The 23,466-nt window shown below is 55.0% G+C and overlaps 1 protein-coding gene across 5 annotated transcripts in view; it reads left to right on the top strand.

Moving 5' to 3' along the window:
- KIF13B (kinesin family member 13B) overlaps nucleotides 1-16,433 on the top strand; it is a 187,433-nt gene extending 171,000 nt beyond the window's left edge. For 3 of the 5 annotated variants that reach the window (XM_079925899.1, XM_079925896.1, XM_079925898.1), the window contains 3 exons: nucleotides 5,608-5,670; nucleotides 9,300-10,182; nucleotides 13,785-16,433. In XM_079925899.1, the coding sequence (XP_079782025.1) occupies nucleotides 5,608-5,670; nucleotides 9,300-10,182; nucleotides 13,785-14,050 (1,212 nt within the window). In that variant the 3' untranslated portion in view covers nucleotides 14,051-16,433. The remainder of the gene's footprint in view (nucleotides 1-5,607; nucleotides 5,671-9,299; nucleotides 10,183-13,784) is intronic. The other 2 variants (XM_079925897.1, XM_079925900.1) reach the window with 2 other exon arrangements.
- Nucleotides 16,434-23,466: the final 7,033 nt, after the last annotated feature.

The following is a 23,466-nucleotide window of genomic DNA, read 5'->3' on the forward strand; positions in this document are numbered from 1 at the left end:
ATTTTTCTCACTTTAGCAGCACGAATATCAAAGGTTAGCTATTGAGTATTTATGGCAAAAATAAATCTTACATCTCTTGTTGTATTTTCCTATGCTTGGATTAAAGTGATTGGTTAGAGTTGTAAAAAAAAAAAAAAAGACTTAGAGGATCATATTCACTTAGGAACCATTAGAAAATGACATGTAAGAATTTATCAAATTCAGGGTAAGGGGTGATTTTTAGGAAAGGTTCATTTTCAAACAAAAAACTACATCAGAAAATTTAATTTTTTTTTGAACAAAGTGATGATTTTTTGCTTCAGCTGATATCTCTTCTGCCCTCTACCTACCCCTATGCCCAAATTTTGGAATTTGATAGGATTTTTCCAAATCCTATCTAACTGTACAATTCAGCCTTCATGTCACTTAAGTAATTCATTCATTCACTTATTTAACTGTTTATTCATTCAACAAACATTAAGTTCCTGTTTATGGATGAGATGAATGAGACATAACCCCTACCCTGCAGAGAGCTTGCAGTTGAGAGGGGCTCCCGTCGAGACACATCGACAGATAAATAGGACGATGTTGTAGGTGCTGAATGTGTGTATCGGGGGTGACACAGTGAAGGTGGCATTTTACCTGCAGTTTGAGGAAGAGTGGATGTTGCTTGAGCTGAGACTTAAAGATGACTAGGTCTTCATCAGGTGGAATGTGATACCCTAGGGGAAGGGACAGTGCGAGGATGGCGTGTCCAGCACAGAGTGGGTTAGCATGCCGAGCGAGGGAAGTGCAGCCTCGTGAGGGGTGAGGTTCTTTCAAGTCACGCCAAGGACTTAAGGCTTTATTCTGGGGCAAGGAGGTCTCCAAATTAGCTTTTATGCCTAGTTATGAAATTCTGAGCCAGTCTGCTCTGTCTTCATTCAGGTGGCATGTGAAAACCAGAGTTTAGGAAATGACAAGGTATGGTATGAGAAGTGACCATCACCTTTTCCCCGAAATGCTTCGGAGCAACCCTCTGCCTGTCACCTGCCCATCTACTAGGTTTGAGCCACCCTCGGGACAGCACGATGGCAGGTTCAGCTGGCCTCCAGGCCACGGTCCCTTTCCATCCCTGTCACTGACCCCCCTGGGCAGTCTGTCTGCATTTAACCGCTAGGTGAATGCCTCTGCGCCTTGCTTTCTGTAGTGTGAAATGTAGATAATTATACTTATATTCGTGAGCCTCGTGGGACTTCTTAATATTTATAGCTGCAAAATACTTTGCAGTCATTTTTATTAATAGTTACCAGATGTGTCATAAGGATTAATGAACTTATGATCTGCAGTGTTTTGAGCTCCTGAGATCGGAGGCAACCGCCTGCATGGGGGATATGTAAAAGAGCATTAAAGCGCAAGCAGTACCATTTGGAAATGGGAGCTGTTACGTGTGAAGGACAGATGACACACTGAAGATTTCAGTGCACTTTGTAGGTATTTTTGGTACCCTTACTAAGGTTGCTAAATTCACCGAAGGCCGTGGCCAAATATAGAAGGCTGGTACCCCCTCCCTTGCACCCCTCCCCCCCATGATCGTGCACACGCACAGGTGCGTGTGCACACTCTTTCTGCTGAGGCCACCGTCACCCTCGCCCTGTCGTCCCTTCTTCCTGGGCACCGTCTTTCGCTCTCCCCCCAGTTTCCAGGTGTTCAGGAGTCTCCTTCGTATCTCTAAATTTTCATTTCTCTTTCCTTTTCCTCTTACCATCCAAGTGCAGGCTCTTATGTTATTGGCTCTCCGCTGAACCATTGAAGCAGCTGCTTAATTGACCTCTCCAAGTTTTCTGTCTGCCCTCTTTAGGGATAATCTTCTGTTAGCCTAATTCTTATGGCCGCTTCATTCAGTACCTTTGATAGTTCTTTATCGCCTGTGAAAATCCACCATAAATTTACATACAAGGCCTCCTCTGCACACCCTAACTTCCATTGCCTCTGCCCAGCACTGGTCAGTCTAGATCATCCTCTCTCTCCCAAGACCTCCTGGAAGGTTGAGTAGCTTTTCCTGGGCAGGAAGTGAGGAGGGAACACTGCCAGACACAAAGGGTAGCCTGCCTTTGTCACGCCACTCTTCATGTTCGAGGTGTCCCTCAGCTGTGGGAAAAGCCATTCCGTCTTCAAGCCCTGTCTCACAAGTGAAATCACCCTCATGGAGGTGTTCTAGGCCTGGTCCCAGGATGACCCCTTCCTCCTCAGAATCTCCTCTGCTTTGAAACTGTCATTCTGATAGCTGTCCTTTTCCTTGACGTTTTTGTTATTTGCATCCCATCCTGCCCCCAAACTGGATTGCTGCCTTGTCGCGAGTGAGCCCGTATTCTTCAGGTCTTTGTGTTCCCACGGCGCTATTGCAATGCCTTGTACGCCTGAGACCTGAGTCCTTGTTGAGCTAAGTTTATACATTGAAGCAGAGCCCCAGTTAAGTTCATCATGTAGGGCAGTATTATGGGAGAATTTGAAATATACAGATGTAAAGCGAATATTACAGTGAATCCCTAGGTACTCAGCACCTAGCTTCCATAGAAAGCAGTACGCGGCCAGTCCTGTATGTCTGTGCCCCTGCCCTCTTGAGCATGTCCCTTGCTGGAGAAGTATCCACCTGTGGTCGTCTCTTGTCCACTGCTACCTAGCACCCCTTGGAGGGGACACCCCGAAGTTACCAGAGTGTGAAGCGCAGTGGGTGTGGTCAAAGTACGTGAAGTTGCACTCAGGACCCACTCAGACCTGATGTGATCTTATTGTTGACACGGTTTTCAGCCATTTCAGGTGTGTCTGATCATCCAGTGTCTGGTTCTCACGTCATCTGAATGCTGGGGGTGGGGCAGGCATCTCTGTGGAGCAGACCTGTTGCCTGATGGAGAAGTGGTTGTTGAGAGTGAGTGATGGTCAGGGGTGGACTCGAAGTCTTCAGCTTAGCCTGGAGCCACAGAGTCTCGGCCAGGGGCCCTGCCCCACCAGGAAGCCCCGTGGGTCCACTGGGTTCCAGCATCGCGTCCCAGTCAAGCTGGCCCTTTAATTCATTTCAGCAGATACTTTTCCAAACATTTACTGGATTTTTTAAATCACTCTGAATCATAAAGAAAAGTATCAATTATGTTTCCATGCTCCGTTCAGGAGGACAAGAATCTTAGAAAATCTTTCATCCTGGGTGGCTATAGTTCCATTCTTGGTGGGATTTTTACGTTTTTATGCCTTAAGGGAGAACGTTTCACACCAATCTTGTCAGTTTTACATAAGATCTAACTGAAGAATGTAAGTATTTTGGAGTTCCAGCTTAACACTTTTTTCTTTCCTTACTGAGAATTATGCTCTGAACACCTTTCCATTCGTGGGGGACTTCAGACACTATGGGGAAAATACAAATAAAGGGAGTAGGCCGTGCACTGAAGGACTGTAAGACAGGGTGAGGGGTACGTGCTTGAAGTGGAGAACCCCTAAAAGGGAGCGGGGAGCACGCGGCAGGTGCCGGAGGGTGGGAGGGAGTGATGTGAGCCCGGCGGGGGGCGGGGGGTCCGTGGCGTTGCCGCCAGCGGGCGTCCTCCCTCATTCTGTGCTGTTGCCCGCTCACACCGGCTCTCTTAAACACACCTCTGATCCTCGCTTTCCCTGGCCTTCAGCCCCGAGGAATTCCCCAGTGTTTGCAGGGTAGAGTACCTCTTCCTTTCCTTTATCCCTAGGTCCTCCCACCTGTTCAGCTGGATCTCCTACCATCTCCTATTTAATCGCCTCTTCTCTGTGCTTTTGCCCAAATCCTGTTGCTGGTCCCTCACCTCTACAAAATTAATCCCTTCTAGCACTTTTCTCCCAGAGGCAGTCCCAGGGCATAACTGGTTGTAGCGGTACCTTTGCTGAAACGCGATTGTTTGGTGTGTGAACACAGCAGGTCGACACCTACCCTCAGTGGGCCATCTTGTTGCAGGTGGGCTCTTCTCCCTTCAATGAAGAGTCTGGGCTGCCAAGTAGGAAGCAAGACTTTGGCCGTCAGCCTTCGTGCCTGCAGACTGTCTGGGGAGTCGTGACAGCAGAGGCCCCCGGGCCCCCAGATGCACCAGGGACCTGGGAGGACCTGGAGTGCTCAGGGCCAGAGGAAGGGACCTGGAGGGATCTCCGGGCAACTTAGATTAGATAGTAGATCAGTGAGCCAGCAAGAGAAGAGACACGCATAACTCCATGGTAACAAACTCCGACACCCAATTTTGACTCCTTCTGTGAGACAGGACTGCGGGTAGGTGTTCATTTTGCCAGGACGGAGCCCTCTTAGAGCCCAGCTCTCTGAGGCGAGGTCCAGACTTGTGTGTCGGAGCAGGCAGGCCTGGGAACGGGCCAGACGTTGGTTGAGAGAATAAAGGCGGATGTGGTGGACCCCGGGCTTCTTCGAGATGACTGCGTCTACTCTGTGCCCTTCCCCACCTGCTGTAGTGCACTCAGCAGCTACCAACTGCTTCACGGTTACCAGCTCCTCCTTTGAGGTCTGTTTTCCTTATCCTGGGGCTTGTTTTTGTTTTTCTTTATTTTTGGCTGCGTTGGGTCTTCGTTGCTGCGTGCGGGCTTTCTCTAGTTGTGGCGAGCAGGGGCTACTCTTTGTTGTGGTGCACGGGCTTCTCATTGCGGTGGCTTCTCTTGTTGCCCGGCACGGGCTCCAGAGCAGAGGCTCAGTAGCTGTGGCACGTGGGCTCAGTAGCTGTGGCTCGCGGGCTCTAGAGCACAGGCTCAGTAGTTGTGGCACGCGGGCTTAGTTGCTCTGCAGCATGTGGGATCTTCCCAGGGCTCGAACCCATGACCCCTGCATTGGCAGGCAGGTTCTTAACCACTGCGCCGCCAGGGAAGCCCCCTAGTTTTTGTCTTTTTTTTTTTTTTTACTCTTTTTTTAAATGTTCCTTGAACCACGTGTCCATAAGCAGCCTACTCCGTTCTTGTGATGTCATTTGTGCCCATTAACTCAGGCTCTCGTCACTCACCCCTGCTCTGTTGCTGGAGCCTGTGATTGGCCCGCCTCACTCTTGCACTGTTTCTCCAGCCAGCCTGCCTTCCGCCAGCAGGTCGGTCTTCATGTCCTGCCCTCTCTGCCCAGGCGTTGCAGGGGTCCTTACCATTGCCCAGGAGCTTTTGTTCAGACCCCAGAGCCTCTGTCCACATCCCTGTCCTGCTGTGCCTCGTGCTCCAGCCACACTGGCTTGTGTCCTCCTTGCTTCCTGTGACGGCACTGCCTGTGATCCTCTCGACCAGGAGTTTCCCGGGCCAGTGAAGTCCTGTAACGCTTGTATGTAGAGACGCAGCCCTTGGCTAACGTGTGCCGTGCGAGAGTGGAGAGAGCACACCGTACACCTTACTGTCTTCAGCACGTGTCTGGTGTTGCCAGCTGGGCACGAGCAGCTGGCTGAGTTCCCGGCTTCTCGTGTTTCCTCTGCAGCATCCCGACCCCAGCCCCGGGCAGGCCTGCTAGGCGGTGACTTGTTAGAATTCCTGAAAGTTGTAAAAGTTTGCTTTGTGTGGGTCATCCTGACAGCCCTCCTGTCTGTTCAGTTGAAATCTTCTCTGGTTATTCTGTTCTGCTTCCCCTGATCCCTGTGTCCACCTGTTCCCTTGTTTCCTCAGCCCGTGCCTCGAATCATGGTGCAGTCAGCCCTCCCAGATGCCGGGACGCCCGGGATAGTGGAGGTGAGTTAGTCGGGCCTGGTGGCGCCTTTGCTGGTGGCTGCCCCACATACCGTGGGTGGCCCCGATGCTATAATTGTTGAGTCCACACCCGTGGTTTTTTTTTTTAGCATTTCCGTTTTGATAATTAACTATAATATAGGTCACCGTCTTCTCCCTCTCTATTTTGCTTGTTACACTTTTCTGTTTTCAACTTGTTAATCATATGATTGCTAAACTTTTAGGTGCTTGACTGCGAATGCAGTCTGTGGCTTTAATAACCCACTGCTAGGTAGAGGCGATTTCTATAAACAGAACAATCTCCTTATTCCAAGTGTTGACTAAATTCTCAGTTTTACATTTCATTCTGATTCATGATATCAGCGTGAAAAGACTGCTGCTAAGCTGGGGAGAAAATAGTCTCTTATGATCTCCCACAGATGAACAGCACTTCTGATCTTATGAATAGCAAATCTCTTTTCTCCCACTGTGTGTTCATCCTCTTAGGAAACGCGGTATCGTCATAGGAAAATTTTATTTATTAAAACAATAGGAAAAGAGGCCAAATAATTCGAAAGAAAATTTAGACGTTCAAGAATTTACTACTTTCTGAACAGCCCTTTTCAGTGCAGGACATCCTTGGTGCTCACGAATTTAACTGAAGATAGAGCTGTGACACCCACCGCCCCCCCCAGCCCCCTATGAGTTGGGTTTATTATTTCTCGGAGGCAGGACTGGGGTCCCAAGGCCGGTGGGGCAGAATGAGAGACAGTCCCTTACGTAAGGGCGCTGCCTTGCGTGCTCCGCGCAGCTTTGCTGCACATCCCGCTGGCTCGCTCAGCATCCCGCTGGCTCACTCGCGTCCAGGCTTTCTGGCAGCCTTAGGAATGTCAGTGGCAAAGTGTAACCCAAAGACGCAGGGAGGTTCTCATTCACATAGCAGCTCCAGTCGAGTGGGAGCGGCGGCTGCCGCAGCGCCGAAGCGCCGAAGCGGAAGGATCTGAGCTGCGCTCGGTCAGCGGGAAAGAACGCGGGTTATCTGGGCTCGCCTTTTGCCGCCTCCCGTCACTTTTTTCTTGTCGCTGTGGATGTGACCTCTGATCCCTGGCTTTTCACTTACTGGAGCCTTTGGGTGAATCCTTTAGCCTGTCTGGGCCGTGTTGTAAAGCGAGTACTTTCTGGCCCACATCAGAGGATCCAGTAGCGCTGATGGGGGAACAGCAAGGAGCTCTAGGGCACTGTTGCAGGACTGTCTCCCTCCGGATGGGCCCAGCTGCCCTTAGCAGACAGCAGATCCGGCAATGGTGGGTTGGACCCTGGGAGAGTGGGGAACACAGGCTATTTAAGGGCCATAGTTATTGTTCAGATTCTAGACTGTTGTAATTTTGTTTGCGTATTCTTCCCTGCCCAGTCAGTGATATTAAAACTAAAATAGAAAAGAGTAAATAAAATATGTACAAGTTGCAAAAGAAAAATGATTGAAGGATTGCCTAATCTTTTAGAGTATTTATGCTGGTGACAGTTATTGATCTATTGGATTTAGTAAATTTTGCAGCCCAGAGATTCATCACAAAAATGGGTTGTTAATCTCAAGAGGTGCTGTTAATTTTGTACCCTGAGAGTGTGCCTTGTGGGGGAAGGAGGGCCTCTGGAGACAGGGATATAAATGACAGTTCACGAGAAAATGCACGATTTATCAAATTGCTGAGTTAAGCCAAGTAACTGGAAGAGACTTACAGATCTCAGCTGTTTCCCAGTTCAAATAAATCCTGTATTTCAAATGGAAAACGGCCATTCTCCTAATATAAATCATCTTTCTGTAAATATTGAAAACACATTTCTTTTTCTGAGCAGCACCCCTCTCGCCCCCCAACCCACTCCCCACTCTGTCTCCCGTTCCCTGTCATTGTGCACTGGGAATAGAAAGATAATCTGCCACCTTCTCCCAATGGCTTAAGTTATCAAGGCGAGACACCTTAGAGCGCGCCAGAAAGCGCAGAGCTCGGCGCAGCCGCGACTGTCGTCTTCCCCAGGAGATGGGGCTCTGCGCGTCTCTGCAGGCTCCCTCGGACCCGGTGACGTGAGGCGGAGAGGCCAGCGTAGCTCTGGCCTCGCTCAGCCCCTGCTCGCCGGGCTGGCTGCTCCTTGGCCTGAGTCTCCCGGGACCAGAGGGACCATTTGTGACATGGGACCAGCCTTGAGCAGCAGCTTGAAAGACGGCCTCTCAGAGGAAGGGCACAGCCTGCAGGCAGCCTCTGTTCCTCCTCTTCCCCCTGCCTCCCGCCCGCAGGCCCCAGGGTTGTTGCTTCCTGCCCGAGCTGGTGGAGCTGTGCCCTGGCACTTCCAGATCCTCCAGTGAGACCATCATTTCAGTTTTGCAGGAGGCAAGTGCTCTTCTGGCCTCCGGCGGTGCTGTCAGTCTCCCCGTGGAGTTGGCGTTGGGCAGGGGGATCCGTTCACATGGGGGCAAGAGTTCTGAGCCTGAGTGCAGGGAAGTGGGAGGCGCTGGGAGGTGTGCGCCTGCTGTGTGCCACGCTCTGTGTGAGGGCCTGGTCTGCCTACCTTGTACCGCATCGCCGAGGTGGCCGCCCCGTACGTGTTGTTCCCACCACCAAGCGATTCTCGGACACCAGCTGTGTGTCCTGCAGTTAACTCGGCTTCTGACCCCATCTACTTGGAGACAGTGTCAGATGCCACAGGTTGAGGGCTCAGCCCCACAAGACTGTCCCCACTTCAGATGCCAAGTCCGGTGTGCTCCAGCTCAGAGGGTCCCATGACCCCTTCCTCAGGTTGAATGAATTTGCTAGAGTGACTCACAACTCAGAGAAACATTTTACTTACTAGATTATCCATTTATTATAAAAGGATGTAACACAGGAACAGCCAGCTGGGAGAGATGCGTAGGGGAAGGGTGGGGAGCTTCCACGCTCCCTGGGCACAGCGCTCTCCCCAGATTGCCACACGTTCACCAACCCAGAAGTTCTCCAAACCCTGTCCTTTTGGGTTTTTACGGAGGCCTCATTGTGTAGGCATGGTTGATTCAATCATTGGCCATTGGTGATCGGTTCAGCCTTCAGTCGCTGCCCAGAGGTCAGGGGTGGGATGGAAAGTTCAAATCCTCTAGTCACCTGGTTGTTCCCCCTGGCAACCAGCCCCCTTCCTTGGGGGCTTTCCAAAAGTCACCCCCTTAACAAACTCAGATGTGGTTGAAAGGGCCTCGCTATGAGTATTAAGAAGCCCTTATTGTTATTGCCACTTAGGAAACCCCAAGGGTTTTGGGAGTTCTGTGCCCGAAAACAAGACTAGGACCAAATATGGAACTCTTACTAGAAATGATGCCATCACAGGCAGCTGTTAAGATCTGCAGTTTACGGAAAGGAGAGGCGATGAGGGGCACCCGTGGCCGTCTTGCTTAGCCCTCAGTCGCAGCAGGGGCAGCGCCAGCGCCAGCGTGGAGCCTAGTCGGCCTGCGTATCTGGTTCGTGGAGGTCGCACGGCAGAACAGGGGAGCTGAGGTGGGAACCGGGTCCGCCCTGCTGCACGGCTGCGCTTGTCCCACCGTTGGAGCTGTCATGTCCCCGCTGACAACAGCATTGGTCTCCAGGCTTTGGGGAGCGGATGCCTAACTGTGAATTCTCCCCTCCCTGCTCCAGGCTCAGCGAGAGAGCGCGGGGCTGCGCGTGGCCTCCGACGTGCCCGTGGCCTTGCCGGCCGCCCCCTCGCCCAAGACCTACGACGGGCCCCCGAGGCCCGCGCCCACCTCCCCGGCCCCCGAGGGCGCGGATGGGCCGCCCAGCCCCCTGAGCGAGGCGTCCAGCGGCTACTTCTCGCACAGTGTCTCCACTGCCACCCTGTCGGACGCCTGCGGCCCCGGCCTGGATACCGCGGCGTTGCCCTCTCCTGGCCCCGGCCCGGCCACCCCTGAGCCCGAGCCCCCGGCCGCGCCCGTCACGTCCCGCGCCCCTCCCGGCCCGGTGGAGCGAATGGCGCAGGGAGACGGCGCGGCTGCGGCCCCTGTCGGGGCTGCAGCGGTGAAGCGGGACGAGGCGGCAGGCCCCCCCACGCCTGACCGGCGGGGCAGGAGTGACCCTGCCGCTGCCCCCCAGAAGCCGGAGAGCCCCCAGCCCCAGGCGAAGCCGGCCGCTGGCCCAGGGCCCGACGTCTCCAGGCCGCCGGCGCCTGCTGACCCTCGGTGCCAGCCGCCTGCTCCGGTCCCTTCCTTCAGGATCCAGAAGGTGCGGACCTCGGAGCTGAAGTCATTCACACGCATGCTTGGCGGGGACCCCGGCGGCCCCTCGGGGAGCGAGGAGGACCCGCTGGCCTCAGGGGGCCCGGGCGACGGCAGTGCTGGGGCAGAGGCCCCGGGAAAGCTGGAAGTCTCCTCGGATTCTGAAGAAGCCAGTGAGGTCCCAGAGTGGCTCAGAGAGGGAGAATATGTGACCGTGGGCACCACCAAGACGGGCATCGTGAGATACGTGGGGCCCACTGACTTCCAGGAGGGCACGTGGGTCGGAGTGGAGCTAGACTTACCTTCAGGTTAGTGCTGCTGCTTTGGGACAGGTTCCGGGTCCCGAGGCGACTCACCGTGCCCCCCGTGGTCGGCCCTGCCCCTCACTGCCCAGCGCCTGCTGTGTGCCCTTGAGCACATCGTTCACGTCTCTGAGCCCCTGGGTCACCACTTTCCAAAATGAAGAATTTTGTCTAGATAAGAGTTTCCTAAGCGTTTTCAGAGTCAGATTCTCTTTTTTTAACCTGCAGAAATTTCTCAGAAACCAAAGACCTTAATTGAAAGCTACTCTTAATTTGGTGACTTTACATCCTGGTTTTTCTTTTTTAGTCACAGAAGCGTCTGCATTTCAATTGTCACAGCAGCTCCGTCTGCTGTGCTTGCTCAGGTTACAAAAACCAGTGCCCATGTGGAGCTTCAGGTGCCTCAGGTGTTCCTAAGACACCCCAAGGCTCCTGGGCCCCCAGGGGGAGGACAGAAGGCGAGGTGATCGAAGAGCCTCGTGGGCTCACCAGTCTCTTAAGTCTCCTTATGGAATGACCTCCCTCCAAGCCAAGAGATCATCATTTCAGAAAGACTGAGGGCAGGACTTAAGGAAACATGTACTTTGTCGTGCCATTCATTCATTCATCTATTTAGTTTTATTTATTTATTTTTGAACGTGTCCGGTCTTTGTTGCTGCGCGCGGCCTTTCTCTAGTTGTGGCGAGTGGGGGCTACTTTTCGTTGTGGTGTGCAGGCTTCTGATTGCGGTGGCTTCTCTTGTTGCGGAGCACGGGCCCTAGGCGCATGGGCTTCAGTAGTTACAGTGCGTGGGGTTCAGTAGTTGTGGCGCACAGGCTTAGTTGCTTTGCGGCACGTGGGATCTTCCCGGACCAGGACTGGAACCCGTGTCCCCTGCATTGGCAGGCGGATTCTTAACCACTGCACCACCAGGGAAGTCCCCAATTTTTCTTTTTTTTCTTTTGTATTTTTTTGCGGTACGCGGGCCTCTCACTGTTGTGGCCTCTCCCGCTGCGGAGCACAGTCTCAGCGGCCATGGCTCACAGGCCCAGCCACTCCGCGGCATGTGGGACCTTCCAAGACCAGGGCACGAACCTGTGTCCCCTGCATCAGCAGGCAGACTCTCAACCACTGCGCCACCAGGGAAGCCCCCCAATTTTTTTTTTTTAAATTGAGGTATAGTTGATTTACAGTATTAGCTTCCAGTGTATGGCATAGTGATTCAAAATTTATATAGATTGCACTCCATTTAAAGTTATTATAAAACACTGGCTGTATTCCCTGTACCGTATAATATGTCCTTGTAGCCTATTTATTTTATACATAGTGGTCTGCACCTCTTAACCCCCTACCCCTGTCTTGCTCCTCCTGCTTTCCCTCTCTCCGGCTGGTAACCATTAGTTTGTTCTCTATATTTGTGAGTCTGCTTCTGTTTTGTTATATTCATTCATTTGCTTTGTTTTTTAGATTCCACATGTAAGTGATAACATACATTATTTGTCTTTCTCTGACTTACTTCACTTAGCATAATTCCCTCTAGGTTCATCCATGTTGTAGCAAATGGCCTGCGGATTCTTTTTGATTTAAACAGCTTTATTGTGATGCAATTTACATACCAAAAAATCCACCTGTTTAAAGTGTACAATTCAGTGGTTCTTAGTATATTTCCAGAGTTGTACACCCTAATTTTAGAATGGGTTTATCACCCCAAAAAGAAGCTGCATGTCAGTTAGCAAGACACTACCCACCCCCCCAAGACCCAGGTAACCATTGATCTACTTTTTTGCCTAAGTTGATATAAAAGGTCCTAATCTGGACTTTCACATAAATGGAGCCATAAATACCCGGCCTCTTGTGACTATTTCACTCTCCGAGTTTCGCGGGCTTAGCCAGTTGTGGTCTGTGTCAGCACTTCATTCCTTTTTGTGGCCGATACTGTCCCACTGTAGGGATGCCCCACGCGTGCGTTGTTCATCCACTTGTCAGTTGATGGACATTTGGGTTGCTTCCACTTTTTGGCCGTTGTGAGTGAGGCTGCGGGGAACACTTGTGTGTTAAGTTTTTGCATGGACACACTCATTTCTCTTGAGGAGATGTGGCGGGGAGTTCACTCTGTGTCTAGCACGCTGAGCTCGGCTGGCCTGATTGCCTTTCTCCCTCCCACCAGCGTGTCCCAGGGCGGGGCAGCTGCTCCCTGAGCTGAGGCTTGGAGGCTGTGGAGATGGGTTTTAGCAGAGCTTGTGTGGCCTGCTGGGTGTCGCCAGTGAGGAGCTGTCCTTTGGTCCAGCAGAGTGAGGGTTGCAGGAGGGGCCTCAGTGAACCCCAGGCCACAGTGACTGTCTCTCAGCCCCTAGGCTCAGCTGTGAAATCACTGGCTTTAAAAATAATTTTGGCCAAGAATGTCATAAAATGGAAGAGGTAGAAGACTAGTGCAGCACAGGTTGGAATATTTTTTAAATTCTATTTCTGCTGAAATGCAAAGGGGAATTGGGAAAGACATTTTTATCTGTAATTGAGCTCAAAAATTAAAGGGGGATTAGCGAACAGACAAATTCATCCAGCAAATAAATACTAAGCACCTACCGCGTTCCAGTCCCTGTCCTGGATTTTGAGGACACCTTGGTGAGCAAAACCAAGTTCTGGTTTCCCTGGACTTACATTTTAGAGGGAAGAGAATTGCCAAGTAAACAAACAAAATGTGATAGTAGTGAGTGCTATGAGGAGAGCAGGGAGAGCACGTGCTCCCGAGGAACCAGGGTTCTGGCAGGAGGGGCACTGGGCGTGCGGGGTGGATGCCCGGTAGAGAAGAGCAGTCAGAGGGCCACCTCGGGCTGGACACGCAGCCAAGAGGCAGCAGGGTTCTCGGAGGGCAGGCTGGGTGGGCGAGCCCCCAAGGGACAGGGCAGGGCCACACACAGGCCCCCGCCTTCGAGGGGGAGGCAGGAAGGGAGAGCGAGAGGTCACCTGTGAGATACATCGAGAGGCGGACCGAGTGACTCCTGCTGACCTTGAGAGGAGCTGGTGGAGGGTGGGCCTATTTGAGAGGGAGGAAGAGAGGAGGCAGGCTGCGGGGTGCAGGCAGTGAGTGTGGACAGTTCATGAGTGCTTTGCTGCAGACATCACGTCCCCCAGCAACCCATCACCATGGGCTGCGGACACTGAGGGATCAGCTCCCCCAACCCCCCCCCCCCCCCCCCCCCCCGCCCAGTGCTGACCTTCACCTTAAAGCATTTTTTGTTTGCTTTTACCAAGGAGGCATCTTCTCCCCATCTTGACACACCAGGCGTGACATCTCACTAGCTACAGTTTGGTAATTTGCCAGTTTCCATCTAATAGATTTAGGGAAAATAATCGTTCCACTCACGACATCCATCCTAGGTTTGCGTCTTGACTGTCCAGACTGACAGCGGTTGGTGCCGAGGGCGGGGCGAGTGGGCGTCAGAAGTGACAGGCCCTGGCCGTGCCGGAGGCCACCGGGATCTGTCCGCAGTGACCACCTCTGCTGCTCGGGAGGCACTGCCCCGGCCCCGCTCCTTCAGCGGGGACCGGCTGCGCGGGCCTGGGAGCACAGGGGTCCCACGGGCCGGGGAGCCACCTCCACGTCTTCCTTCCTTTCTTCCTTCCCGCAGGTAAGAACGATGGCTCCATCGGCGGGAAGCAGTACTTCAAGTGCAACCCCGGCTACGGGCTGCTGGTGAGGCCGGGCCGCGTGCGCAGGGCGGCGTGCGCGGGGCGGCGGCGCAGCGCGGGGCTCCGGCCGCAAGGCGCCCCCGAGACCCGTAGGAGCGGCGCGCTCTCTGGCTCTGCCACCAACCTGGCCTCGCTGACGGCGGCGCTGGCCAAGGCCGAGGGCGCCCCCGGGAACCCGGAGAACCGCAAGTCCTGGGCCAGCTAAGCGGCGGGGGCCGCCTCCCGTCCTTCCTGGGCGACGGACAGAGGGCGCGGGGACCCTCCGAGCCTTTGCGGGGACAGTCCCGGGCGGGCCCTCTAGCCCCTCTCCGTGGGGACAGGCCGGGAATGCTTTCTGCACGTCGCGGGGCTGGTGACCTCTCCCTGTTTCTCCCTCTCCCCAGAGAGTGAGGCTGCATCGCAGCTGGGCCGAGGGTGGAAGGTTCTAGGAGCCCAGCGTGGTCCCAGATTGTGGAGAGCAGGGTTCCGCCGTCTTCCTGGGCCTGGGGCCGCTGCGACTGCGGCCAGTGTTGCTCTTTTTTCTGTGGTGACGCCGTTAACCTCTTAATTTAAAGCATAACCGTTACTCGTGCCTTTCCCTCGCGTGGAGGCGGCGCCCCGCACCCCCGTAGCCCCCAGCACCTCTCCCCACCTCAGGTGCCTGGGGCCCTGGGCCTGCCCCCTCCCGCCTTTCCCTCTTCCTTTCCACGGGGTTTCTTAGAGGTTTCTTTGTGGGTGTTTTAGGGTCTTTATACCCAGAAAGTTTTTTCTCTTTGCCATTTATTCCCTTAACAGAGTTCTTGGCATATATTTATTATATTTATTTTTTCAAAATCCGAAATTGTTCGCGAGCCACAATCATTCTCCCGATGTGAGTGCCCAGGGCCTGCCTTACGCTGCCCGCCTCTGCGGCCACTTGGGAGCTGCCAGCCTCCTGCCTCTGGCGGGGGTTCCCGGAGGACGCTGCCCCTCCTTGTGTCCTTTATCGCAGATACACAAGTGGCCTTACTCTAAGCTGACAGTGAAAACCTGGAGACTTTTGTTGTGCTTCTGTGGCCAATGACAAAGTCGGTCAGAGGCATCGTGGCCTTGGTGCGGTTTTGGTCCTGGGAGGGTCCTTAGACCAGCTTAGCTCCGTGGCGGTTTTGTGCCTTGACGCCCGCCCAGCCTGGGGCTGCAGCCCGGTAGGCGGAGGGAGAGCTGCCCACCCCGCTGCCGGCGGGGTTTATCCCTGGGAGCCTCGCAGAGCCACGGGCGAGGCTGGCCCGGATGGTGCTGGGGACGGTGTGAATCATCCCAGAGCATCGCCTGGCCCCGCTGGGACAGCCCTGGTCCAGAGCCCTTTCTTCACCGGTGCCTTTGGTATTACCAGGGTGGTGGCCCAGTGACCTGGTGCCCCAGGTCTGTGGCGGGCCACCACTTGTACTCCTTCCTGTCCTCAGCTGGCATTCCGAGGAACACCTGCCGGGCGTGTCCCTGAATTAAGCGCTCCCAACTCTGTGCCAGCTCTTCTGCGTAAGCTCCTTGCCAGCACGGAAGCTCTCCTTTCAGGCCTGTTTTCAGTGCGATGCTAGCACCACCCGCTCCCTGGGAGGGCGGCTCTCGCTCCCAGAGCCTCAGGTGACCTGCCTGGTGGGGCAGAAAGTCCGCACCAGGCGCACTGGAGAGAAGACGCCATAGAAATGGAAGGTGGCTTGGGTGTTTGTGACCCTCATTTACGGAGCCAAGTACTTGCTGGGGCCCATCTGCCCTGTGACAGGCGTCGCAACCTCACAGAACGGGCTTGGGACGGTCGGTCGGGGGATGTGAAGGGTCGGGCTCTTTTCGTTGTCGGTTGAGTTGAAGTGGAAGAGGTGACAGCCCCAGTCACTGCCCTGAGCAGGTTTTTGGCCGGAGCTCACGGGCCGGGAGGAGCCCTGTTGTCTGGAGAGGCCTCAGGCGCCCTTCCCCTTCTCCCGGCCTCCCCTACGCCTCCTCCCGGGGCCTGCTTTTCAAACGTCCCCAGTTCCGCCTGCCTGAGAGTGTCCCACCAGCCCTGCCCAGCATCTCTGCCCCCAGGGAAGCAGCGTTTCCTTAGAGCCCTTGACCTCGTGCTGCCGGGACTGGGGGCGGTGGCCAGAGCCCGTTGTGTGCAGAGGTGGTGCTTTCTCCAGGGAGGAAAGCACTGTCGCTGCTCTAGAGTCTGTAGCTCCCAGCTTGCCTGGGGTTTTCTCAGAATGAATTGTGTTTGGGCCTGTGCTGGTGGCGTTAGAGAGGCCACGTCGTCCCATCGGCGTTCCTGGTAAGCTGTTCCTGCGGCCAGAGAGCAACACGCGGGCTGCCCTGGGCATCCTCATCTGTCAGCACTGCTGGCAGAAGGCAGCTGCTGGCCTGGCTCTCCTGACCCAGCTCTGGGCCCTGGTTGGCCCGGGACCCTCGAGGGCAGTGAGGCGGCCCCTGGAAGAGCAGAGCAGGGCGTGGGGGCCATGCTGGGTCCTCGCAGGGGTATGGGGCCAGCAGTCCCGACCCCCGCCCTCTGGCTCCATGACCCACACGTCCCTTTGGGCCGCTGTGTTGGTGGATGGAGTGGGGCTCCGGGGACGCTCTCGGCCTCTCTCTTGCTGCCTCCGGCTTCCTGGGCGGCTCGGGGCGGGGGGGGTGGGGGTGGGGGGGTGGGTGCGGGGACCGTCCTGCTCCAAGGTGGTGAAGGAAGCCCGCCCTGCTTCTTGGCGCAGACTCCTGTTAGCTTGTGAATGGAAGAGCTGCGGTCCCTAAAGCCAGGAGCCGGGCAGTCCCCGCACCCTGAGTTATTGGGTGGAGGGGGGAGGGAGGGACTCCCCCTTCCCTGCGTCTTCTTTCCTCGCCTTACTAACACACAGACCTAATTTTAAATAAATGTCAGCATTAGGATCCCTGATGCGGTTCTTAGCAGGTCAGGCTCCGGGATTTAGTAAGACAGCAGGAGCGGCAGCTGCGTGGCGCTGGGGAGGGACCGTCCGTCTGTGGCTCCCAGCCGCACGAGGACAGGTCAAGGCTGGGCGGGAGCCCTCCTGGCCTCTGCCTCCTGCTCTGTACACACACGGTCACCCAGCCCGGACCCCAGAGGACTGTGGGGGGCGGTGCGGGTGGCTGGCCAGCGGGTCAGGCCCCTGTGCTCGGTGAGCTGTGAGCGGGCCCCTTGCAGAGCCGGAAAGGCCTAGGAGGTGTTCAGACCCTTATCCCCCCTCCCCCCGACCCCGTTACTTCCTCCTCTTGGATTAAAGTTCCCCGTCTGTGAAACTGACCAGGAGGCCACGGGTACATATTTTCTCCGCTACAATGAGCCACTTGCCCGAGGCCTGCCTGCTCTCACACGCCGCCAGCTCCCAGGATCACCGCCCCGTCTGTCTGCCTGTCGCTCCTCAGATGGACAGACATCTCTCCGGGATGGGTTGTGCGCCTGAGACCCTTGACTGCACTGTCCCCGTTGTCCCCATGTGCACCCTTCTCGCGGAGGAATCCGTCATGCCTCCTGCGTGCTGCTGACTAATCGTGTTGGGAGAGTCTTGGAGCATCTCTGTGCGTGGAGTTCTGTAAATATGACGGGTTCACATAAAGGAGTGATTTTGTTTGGGAGACTGTATTGATTTGCTACACATGAAATGGGAGTTAAGAAAAATCCAAAGACTCTGTAATGAATTGTAAAGACTTAATGATTTGTACTGTATAATGAACTAAACCTCTTTAATTCTGTACCATATATGCCTTTCCGTCACATGACCAACAGCCTCTAAATAAAACCATTTGATCTCCTGCCTACGTCTGGGTCGTCTGGTTGCCTTCCTCTCCCCCACCCTGAGGCAGGGGTGTTTGGGCTCATTCCAGACTGTTCCACAGGCAGCTGTGACATGGTTCTGAGTGATCAGCTTGGGGCTTTTCAGGACTGAGACTGGAAGAGAGAGGTTCAGGGCAGCAGCAGGTCCGCTGAGCACACCTCCACAGCCCAGCGCTCCTTGTGATTTGGTTCCGTGGCCAGTGGGTTGAGACCTTTTTCAGGAGCCAAGGACCAACAGAAGCTTTTTGATGGCCTTACATTCAAGGTAATCGGAGCTTCTGGGCTACCTAGCCGGGATACCGCTTCTCTGGAACAGGGGTGTCCCAGCTCTCACGCCTCAGCTCCACTGTCCACCTCGACCTGCACGCTGGGCCCCCTGTCAGACGCCGCAGCTGGGGAACAGAGGACTTCTTTCCACTGCTGCACGGGTGAGTGGACCCTCGAAGGTTCTGCAACGAGGTGTTTGGGGGAGGAGGACAATGGATGTGCACACCGGCGGTCCAGTCCCCGCAGGCTGTGAAGCCCGATGGCATTTGTTGGGCCCTGCTTGCCCCTGAGGCCGACATCCTGAGGACGTGGCACCCAGCTGTAGCCCAGCGTGGGCTTGAACCAGCGCCGGGGAGAGAAGCAGCCCTCCCGAGATGGCCTGCACCGTCCTGCTCATGGTCCAGGAGCCCAGCCCACAGCCGCGAGGACGCAGTCGGCCCAGTGCGCTGGTGGCCCTGCATCAGTGAATCACTCCGCCTGCGCCTGCTATAAAAGGTACTTGCAAACGTAGGGCTGCAGCCACGGGGAGGGCTGATTAGAGGTGGCCGCCAGTCAGAGCACGTCTTGGCGGGACTTGTTTGTATTCCTAAGTGCCCGAGACTTGTTCTCAGAGATAAGCACTGCCGAATAATGACAGAAATTTGGCAGCCAGGAGCTGTCCTGCTCTGAGGCAAGAGTCTCAGATTGATTTAGCTCCTAGGGTAAATCGTATTTTTCGAGCCGTTACTTACTGTCTTGCAACTAAATGAGATCTCCTTTGCACGAGGCTGTGGGGTTTTCACGGTTGCTCAGACCCCAAAATGGGCGCTAGTGGGTATGTCACGTTTAGTTCGTTCACTCTCTCGCTACTGGGTCCCTCGGAACATGTGTGCGCCGTCCTGCACCGGGCCTGGTGTCGCTGGACAAGTCCCACGGTCGCAGAACCTCGAGTGTGGCGCCCATAAGAGGGGCTCCAGAGCTTTAGGGGTTGAGGAGGTGACCTCCAGGCAAGTGTGTTTGGAGGACTCGCAGACGAGGCGCGGGGGTGGTGGTGCTCTGGGGGCAGGTGGGCCCTGAAGGACAGAACCAGAAGGAGCAGTTCTGGCCCCAGTAGAGGGGCACGGGGCGGGGGGGGGGGGATGGTCCTCGGCATCCCCATCCCCCGAAAACCCGCCCATCTACGTTGGCAACTTAGGGTTTGAGGGCAGCTTAAAGTTTTGCAGAGTCTTTTCTAGTTATGCATAATGAGAAAACAGACTGCGTCTCTGAGAAGGGGTCGTTGAACCTATCCTAGCCTGTCGGGTGAAAGGGGAGCTTTGGCACCCGATCCTTCAGTCCTGCTCAAGAATTTGCTCCCAACCATTGGACGCCTTACACAAATTACAAAGCTTCAGCTTTCTTTCATATTGTGTTTTTACTGCTAAAGGTGAAGCCCCAGGAAGGATGGCTCTTCTAGGAAAATGAGGTGCTCGGGGCATGGCCTGAGGTGGGAGTTCACGGCTCAGCAAAGTCCAAGGGTGTGGTCCTCGTGGAAGAGAAGCTTCCAGCATCCCAGTGGTTTTAGGATGTGGGAGGATGGTGCCTGTAGTGAGGGGATCACGGGCGGGGAAGCTACGCGAAGAGATGGCTTCTCCCGGGGGATTCGGGGCAGACATGAAGGGAGCACAGGCTGGAGGAGAAGGGGCCGGATTCACGGCTGACGTTCCCTCAACCAGGAAGTGCTTGATTGTCCCCTTAACCCCTTTCAAGTGTCCTCGGGTCTCTGGGGCACCAGTCCGTTTTCAAAAGCATGAAGGGACAGATGCTCAGAACAGAAGTGACAGGGCACTTCCCAAATGACTGTCCTTACTCAAAGAAATCCCGACCAGTCTTTGTTCAGTTATACATTTTATTCTCTAATAGGTACAATACTAAAATAAACACAAATTAAAAAAAAGTTTTATTAAAACAAAACTGTACAAAAAAGCAGTATACTACATTTTAATTACAGAACAGTCTACTGTCCAAAAGGCACTAATCCAGAATAGGAGATACAATGATACAGGACTCATTGGAACTATTTTAATCAATACAATAGAGCACTTGTTTCTTTGACCATTTACATCTAGAAACAAGGGCTGTTTGCTACAGTCATTACACAATGTTATAAATATGAGTCCCACAGGTGAAGGTGCAGTATCGCTCTCCCTAGAGAAGGTTCACGTCACGAGGGACTGTCTTGGGGCTGAGAGGTGGGTGGGCAGCAGAGGCAGTCCCAGGCCAGGGCCTCTGGACGCCTTTGCGGTGGGAGGGCCGGCTGTCCTGGGCACGCGGAGCTTGTCCTCCGGCCCGGCCTGTCCGATGGGCGGTTTCTGGCCATTGCTGGCAGCCACGCTACCCCCTCTTGGGTGTTAGCACCGGCGGAAGGTGGGTTCTGAGACCCTCCAGGTTAACTGGGGCTGGAGGCCTGGGGGATGAAGCGCCAGCAGCTCGGCAGAGGGGAGGCGTTTTGTAACCTGATCTGAAAAAGGCAGCGACTACTTGGAAGAGGGGCGGGGAGCTCAGGGCCGGTGAGCAGGGCAGCACTGCCAGGCACAGCCCCCTGCTGCTTTCCGGGCAGGCTTCTGGCCCAGAGATGAGAGGCCCTGTCCCTCACTTCCAAGAGGTCCCACGTCCCCTCCCAGTGGCTGGTGGGGCGTCTGCGTTAGCTCTGACAGTCTGTTTGTTTGGAAGCTGATGTCTAGAAACGGGATTTTTGCTTCCCTGCGTCCTCCCTCAGTCCCACCTTAGGGCCTCGAGTGGCTCCCAGGCAGCCTGGGCCACTGTCCCGTGTTCGGTGGCCAGGACAGCTCTCTCCACCCCACATTTCATTCTCTCATGGACTCTGCCCCTAAGGAAGAGAGATACTGCAGCTTTCCAAACAGTGTCATTACACGTAAGACGAAGACAGGCATCTGATGTTAACAAAAATAAGTAACAAAGAAATAGGATTAAACCAAATCTCTTCTCACAGCATCCTATACTACATCCTCCTTCTGCTTAGCAGAAAATTGTACGTACACAAAAATACAAATACACAATTTTGTAGAACAGTCTGATTTTAATATATTTATATATATTTATATTTATACGAGTGGCAGGTTAGTTCATTATATAGAGCTTTTTGCACTTTTGGCTCATATGCAACAAGGCTTATAAATTCAGCTTTAGCTTTCATTCAGGTTTTATAGCTTTTGAACAAGTGTTTTCACATTTAAAGCAGCATCCAATTTGCACTAGGAGTTTGTGGTGATAGAGGAAAAGATGGGGTCAGGAGGTTACTGACAGGAAGGCGGGCTGGGGCCGGGGCAGATATACATTCCAGTGTGTGTGGCGACGTCGGAAGGATTGCTATGGGACAGAGTTGACCATGATGACCCCTTGAGGTAGACTGAACACCTTACAGCAGACTCAGACACAGGTGTGACTCCCCTCAGGGACACATGGTGCACAAGATGGGGACAGAGACCCGGAGACACCAAAGGGAAACACGAAGACTAAGACACGACGGCGAAGGCAGGGGGAACGCTCTGCCCCGACCCCCCCCCCCCCCCCGCCTGCCCGCAGGGGCCCCACTCAGCCCGTCGCAGGTACTCCAGTATTTGGAGGATGCTAAAGACTTTCCAGCAGACCCGAGGCACCCCTGGCATCTGATCAAATGACCCCCATCAACTCGCCTTACACTTTAAACTCGCTGCGCCAGCGAGTTCCCACCCTACAACGGACGCCCAGGGAGACGGAGCCGCATGGGGTTCCGCGGCGGGAACCATCCCCCAGCGCCCCCGGTCCAGGTGAGCCCCCGGTCCAGGTGATCGGAGAGAAACCCGCCTCTCCTCTCCTCTCCTCTCCCCTCCTCCGGTTCAGCCTCGCGCCAACCTCGCTCACACTCTTCAACTACAACACGGGGAGCCGACAAGCGCCGTGGAACCTGTGGCCCGGCGCCTGGAGCGCCGAGGGTCTGCTCGGGGCTCGGCTCACGGGGGCAGCGGCTCCACGGCAGCCTCACAGGCCACCTCCACGGCGGTGCTCGCCCACCCCATCGCTTCCATCTACCGCCCCCGTTGGCCACCCAGCTCAGTCCCTGTGGCAAACGCTGTACGTGTTAAGTGGGAATGCCCAGTGTATGGGTCACTCCACTGTCCGAACAAAAATGCTGGATTCATAATGAAAATAAAGTGCCTGGGTATGGATTGTTGCATTCTGCAAAACCCTTCTTACTCACCAGCCAGTCATCCGAGCGCTGCTGGGTGCCACGATGTCAACAGTGCGGCCACAGAAGAACCCTCCTCATCCGCCCACCACGTGATCAAGGCCCCGAGTTTAGGTCAGACTTAAAGTACTTTAAAAAAGAAGCAAACAATCTCACACTCGTTTTCAAAGATGCACTTCTGATCTTGTTTCACCCCCTACCGATGACAGCCTTTCTGGGCCCTTGTGGGCAGACACCCTGATCCCTCAAATCCAGGAAGAGAGGACGAGGACAGGCAGCCAGGGGTCAGTGACCGATGACGGCAAATGAATAATCCTGTTTATAGCTCTGATTGACTCTTTGCCTCTTGGGTCTGGACGCACCTTCTGGCGGCTGTCAGAGACGCCCGGGCTTCTGCGCCGAGGCTGTCTCGCTCTCCCGCTCGCTCGCTCGGCAGCTGCGGACTTCGCTAAGCAGGCTCCTACACAGTCTCTGGGACCAGGACCGGCATCCCGTCCACAGAAACGCCCGTGAAGCAGCAGCACAGGGGAGAGCGACAGCCCGCGTGCTCACCCCTGCAGTTGTTCTGCCTGCGGAACCCGGGGACCCTGGGGAGGGGCAGCCACCGTGGCCACCCACCCCAAGGGCCAGGGGCAGGGTTGGGGAGGGAGGGCAGGGCACAGGCCGACTCTGGCGGGTCCCAGAGGTCTGTAACTTGTGTAGGCACTTAAAAAACAGAAAGAGAAATTCATCCTCGGAAGGTGCTGCATACCCAGCGTGACCACGGCCTTGGGAGGGAGGGGAGCCCACGGGGGATCAGAGAAGGCTGTGGGCTCTTCCAGGGGAGGCGGCTGTGATGCTCTCGGCATCTTCTGGCGGGGACAGTGGCCCCCCTTGCGGCCTGGGCGAACCGGCAGAGGCCTCTGTCCTTCTAGCTTGGGCAGAGCAGGAGGGACAGATGGGGCGGAGAGCACGCGCGGGGTGCCTGGGTGGCCGGCTCTAGGCTCGCAGCCGCTGGGCTGGGGGTGACGCTCGGGCTGCACGGACTCGCTTCCTACCGTCAGTGCGAGAGAAACTACTAGGAAGAGAAGAGGCCCCGGTGAGAGGAGGGTTCTGGGAACCGAGCGCAATCAAGAGCAGCCCTGCCAGAGCTGCCAGTGCAGGCAGAGAGCTCTTGCCCCGCCCCCAGTACCTTTGGTTTCCGTTCGTGGTGCCCATTTTCAGAGATGAATGATGAAGGGGTTCACTGACTAACAATACTGAATGTGGTTTCCAAGGCAAATGATAACTAACGATAATGCTCCTGACAGGAGCCCGCAGCCCAGCTCCCTCACCTTCATTCGGTCCACTCCTAACGTACGTACTGCCCTGCCCCCCGTGGCATAAAAACAAGAGT

This window comes from Stenella coeruleoalba (genome assembly GCF_951394435.1).
Source record: "Stenella coeruleoalba genome assembly, chromosome: 7".
Lineage (NCBI taxonomy): Eukaryota > Metazoa > Chordata > Mammalia > Artiodactyla > Delphinidae > Stenella > Stenella coeruleoalba.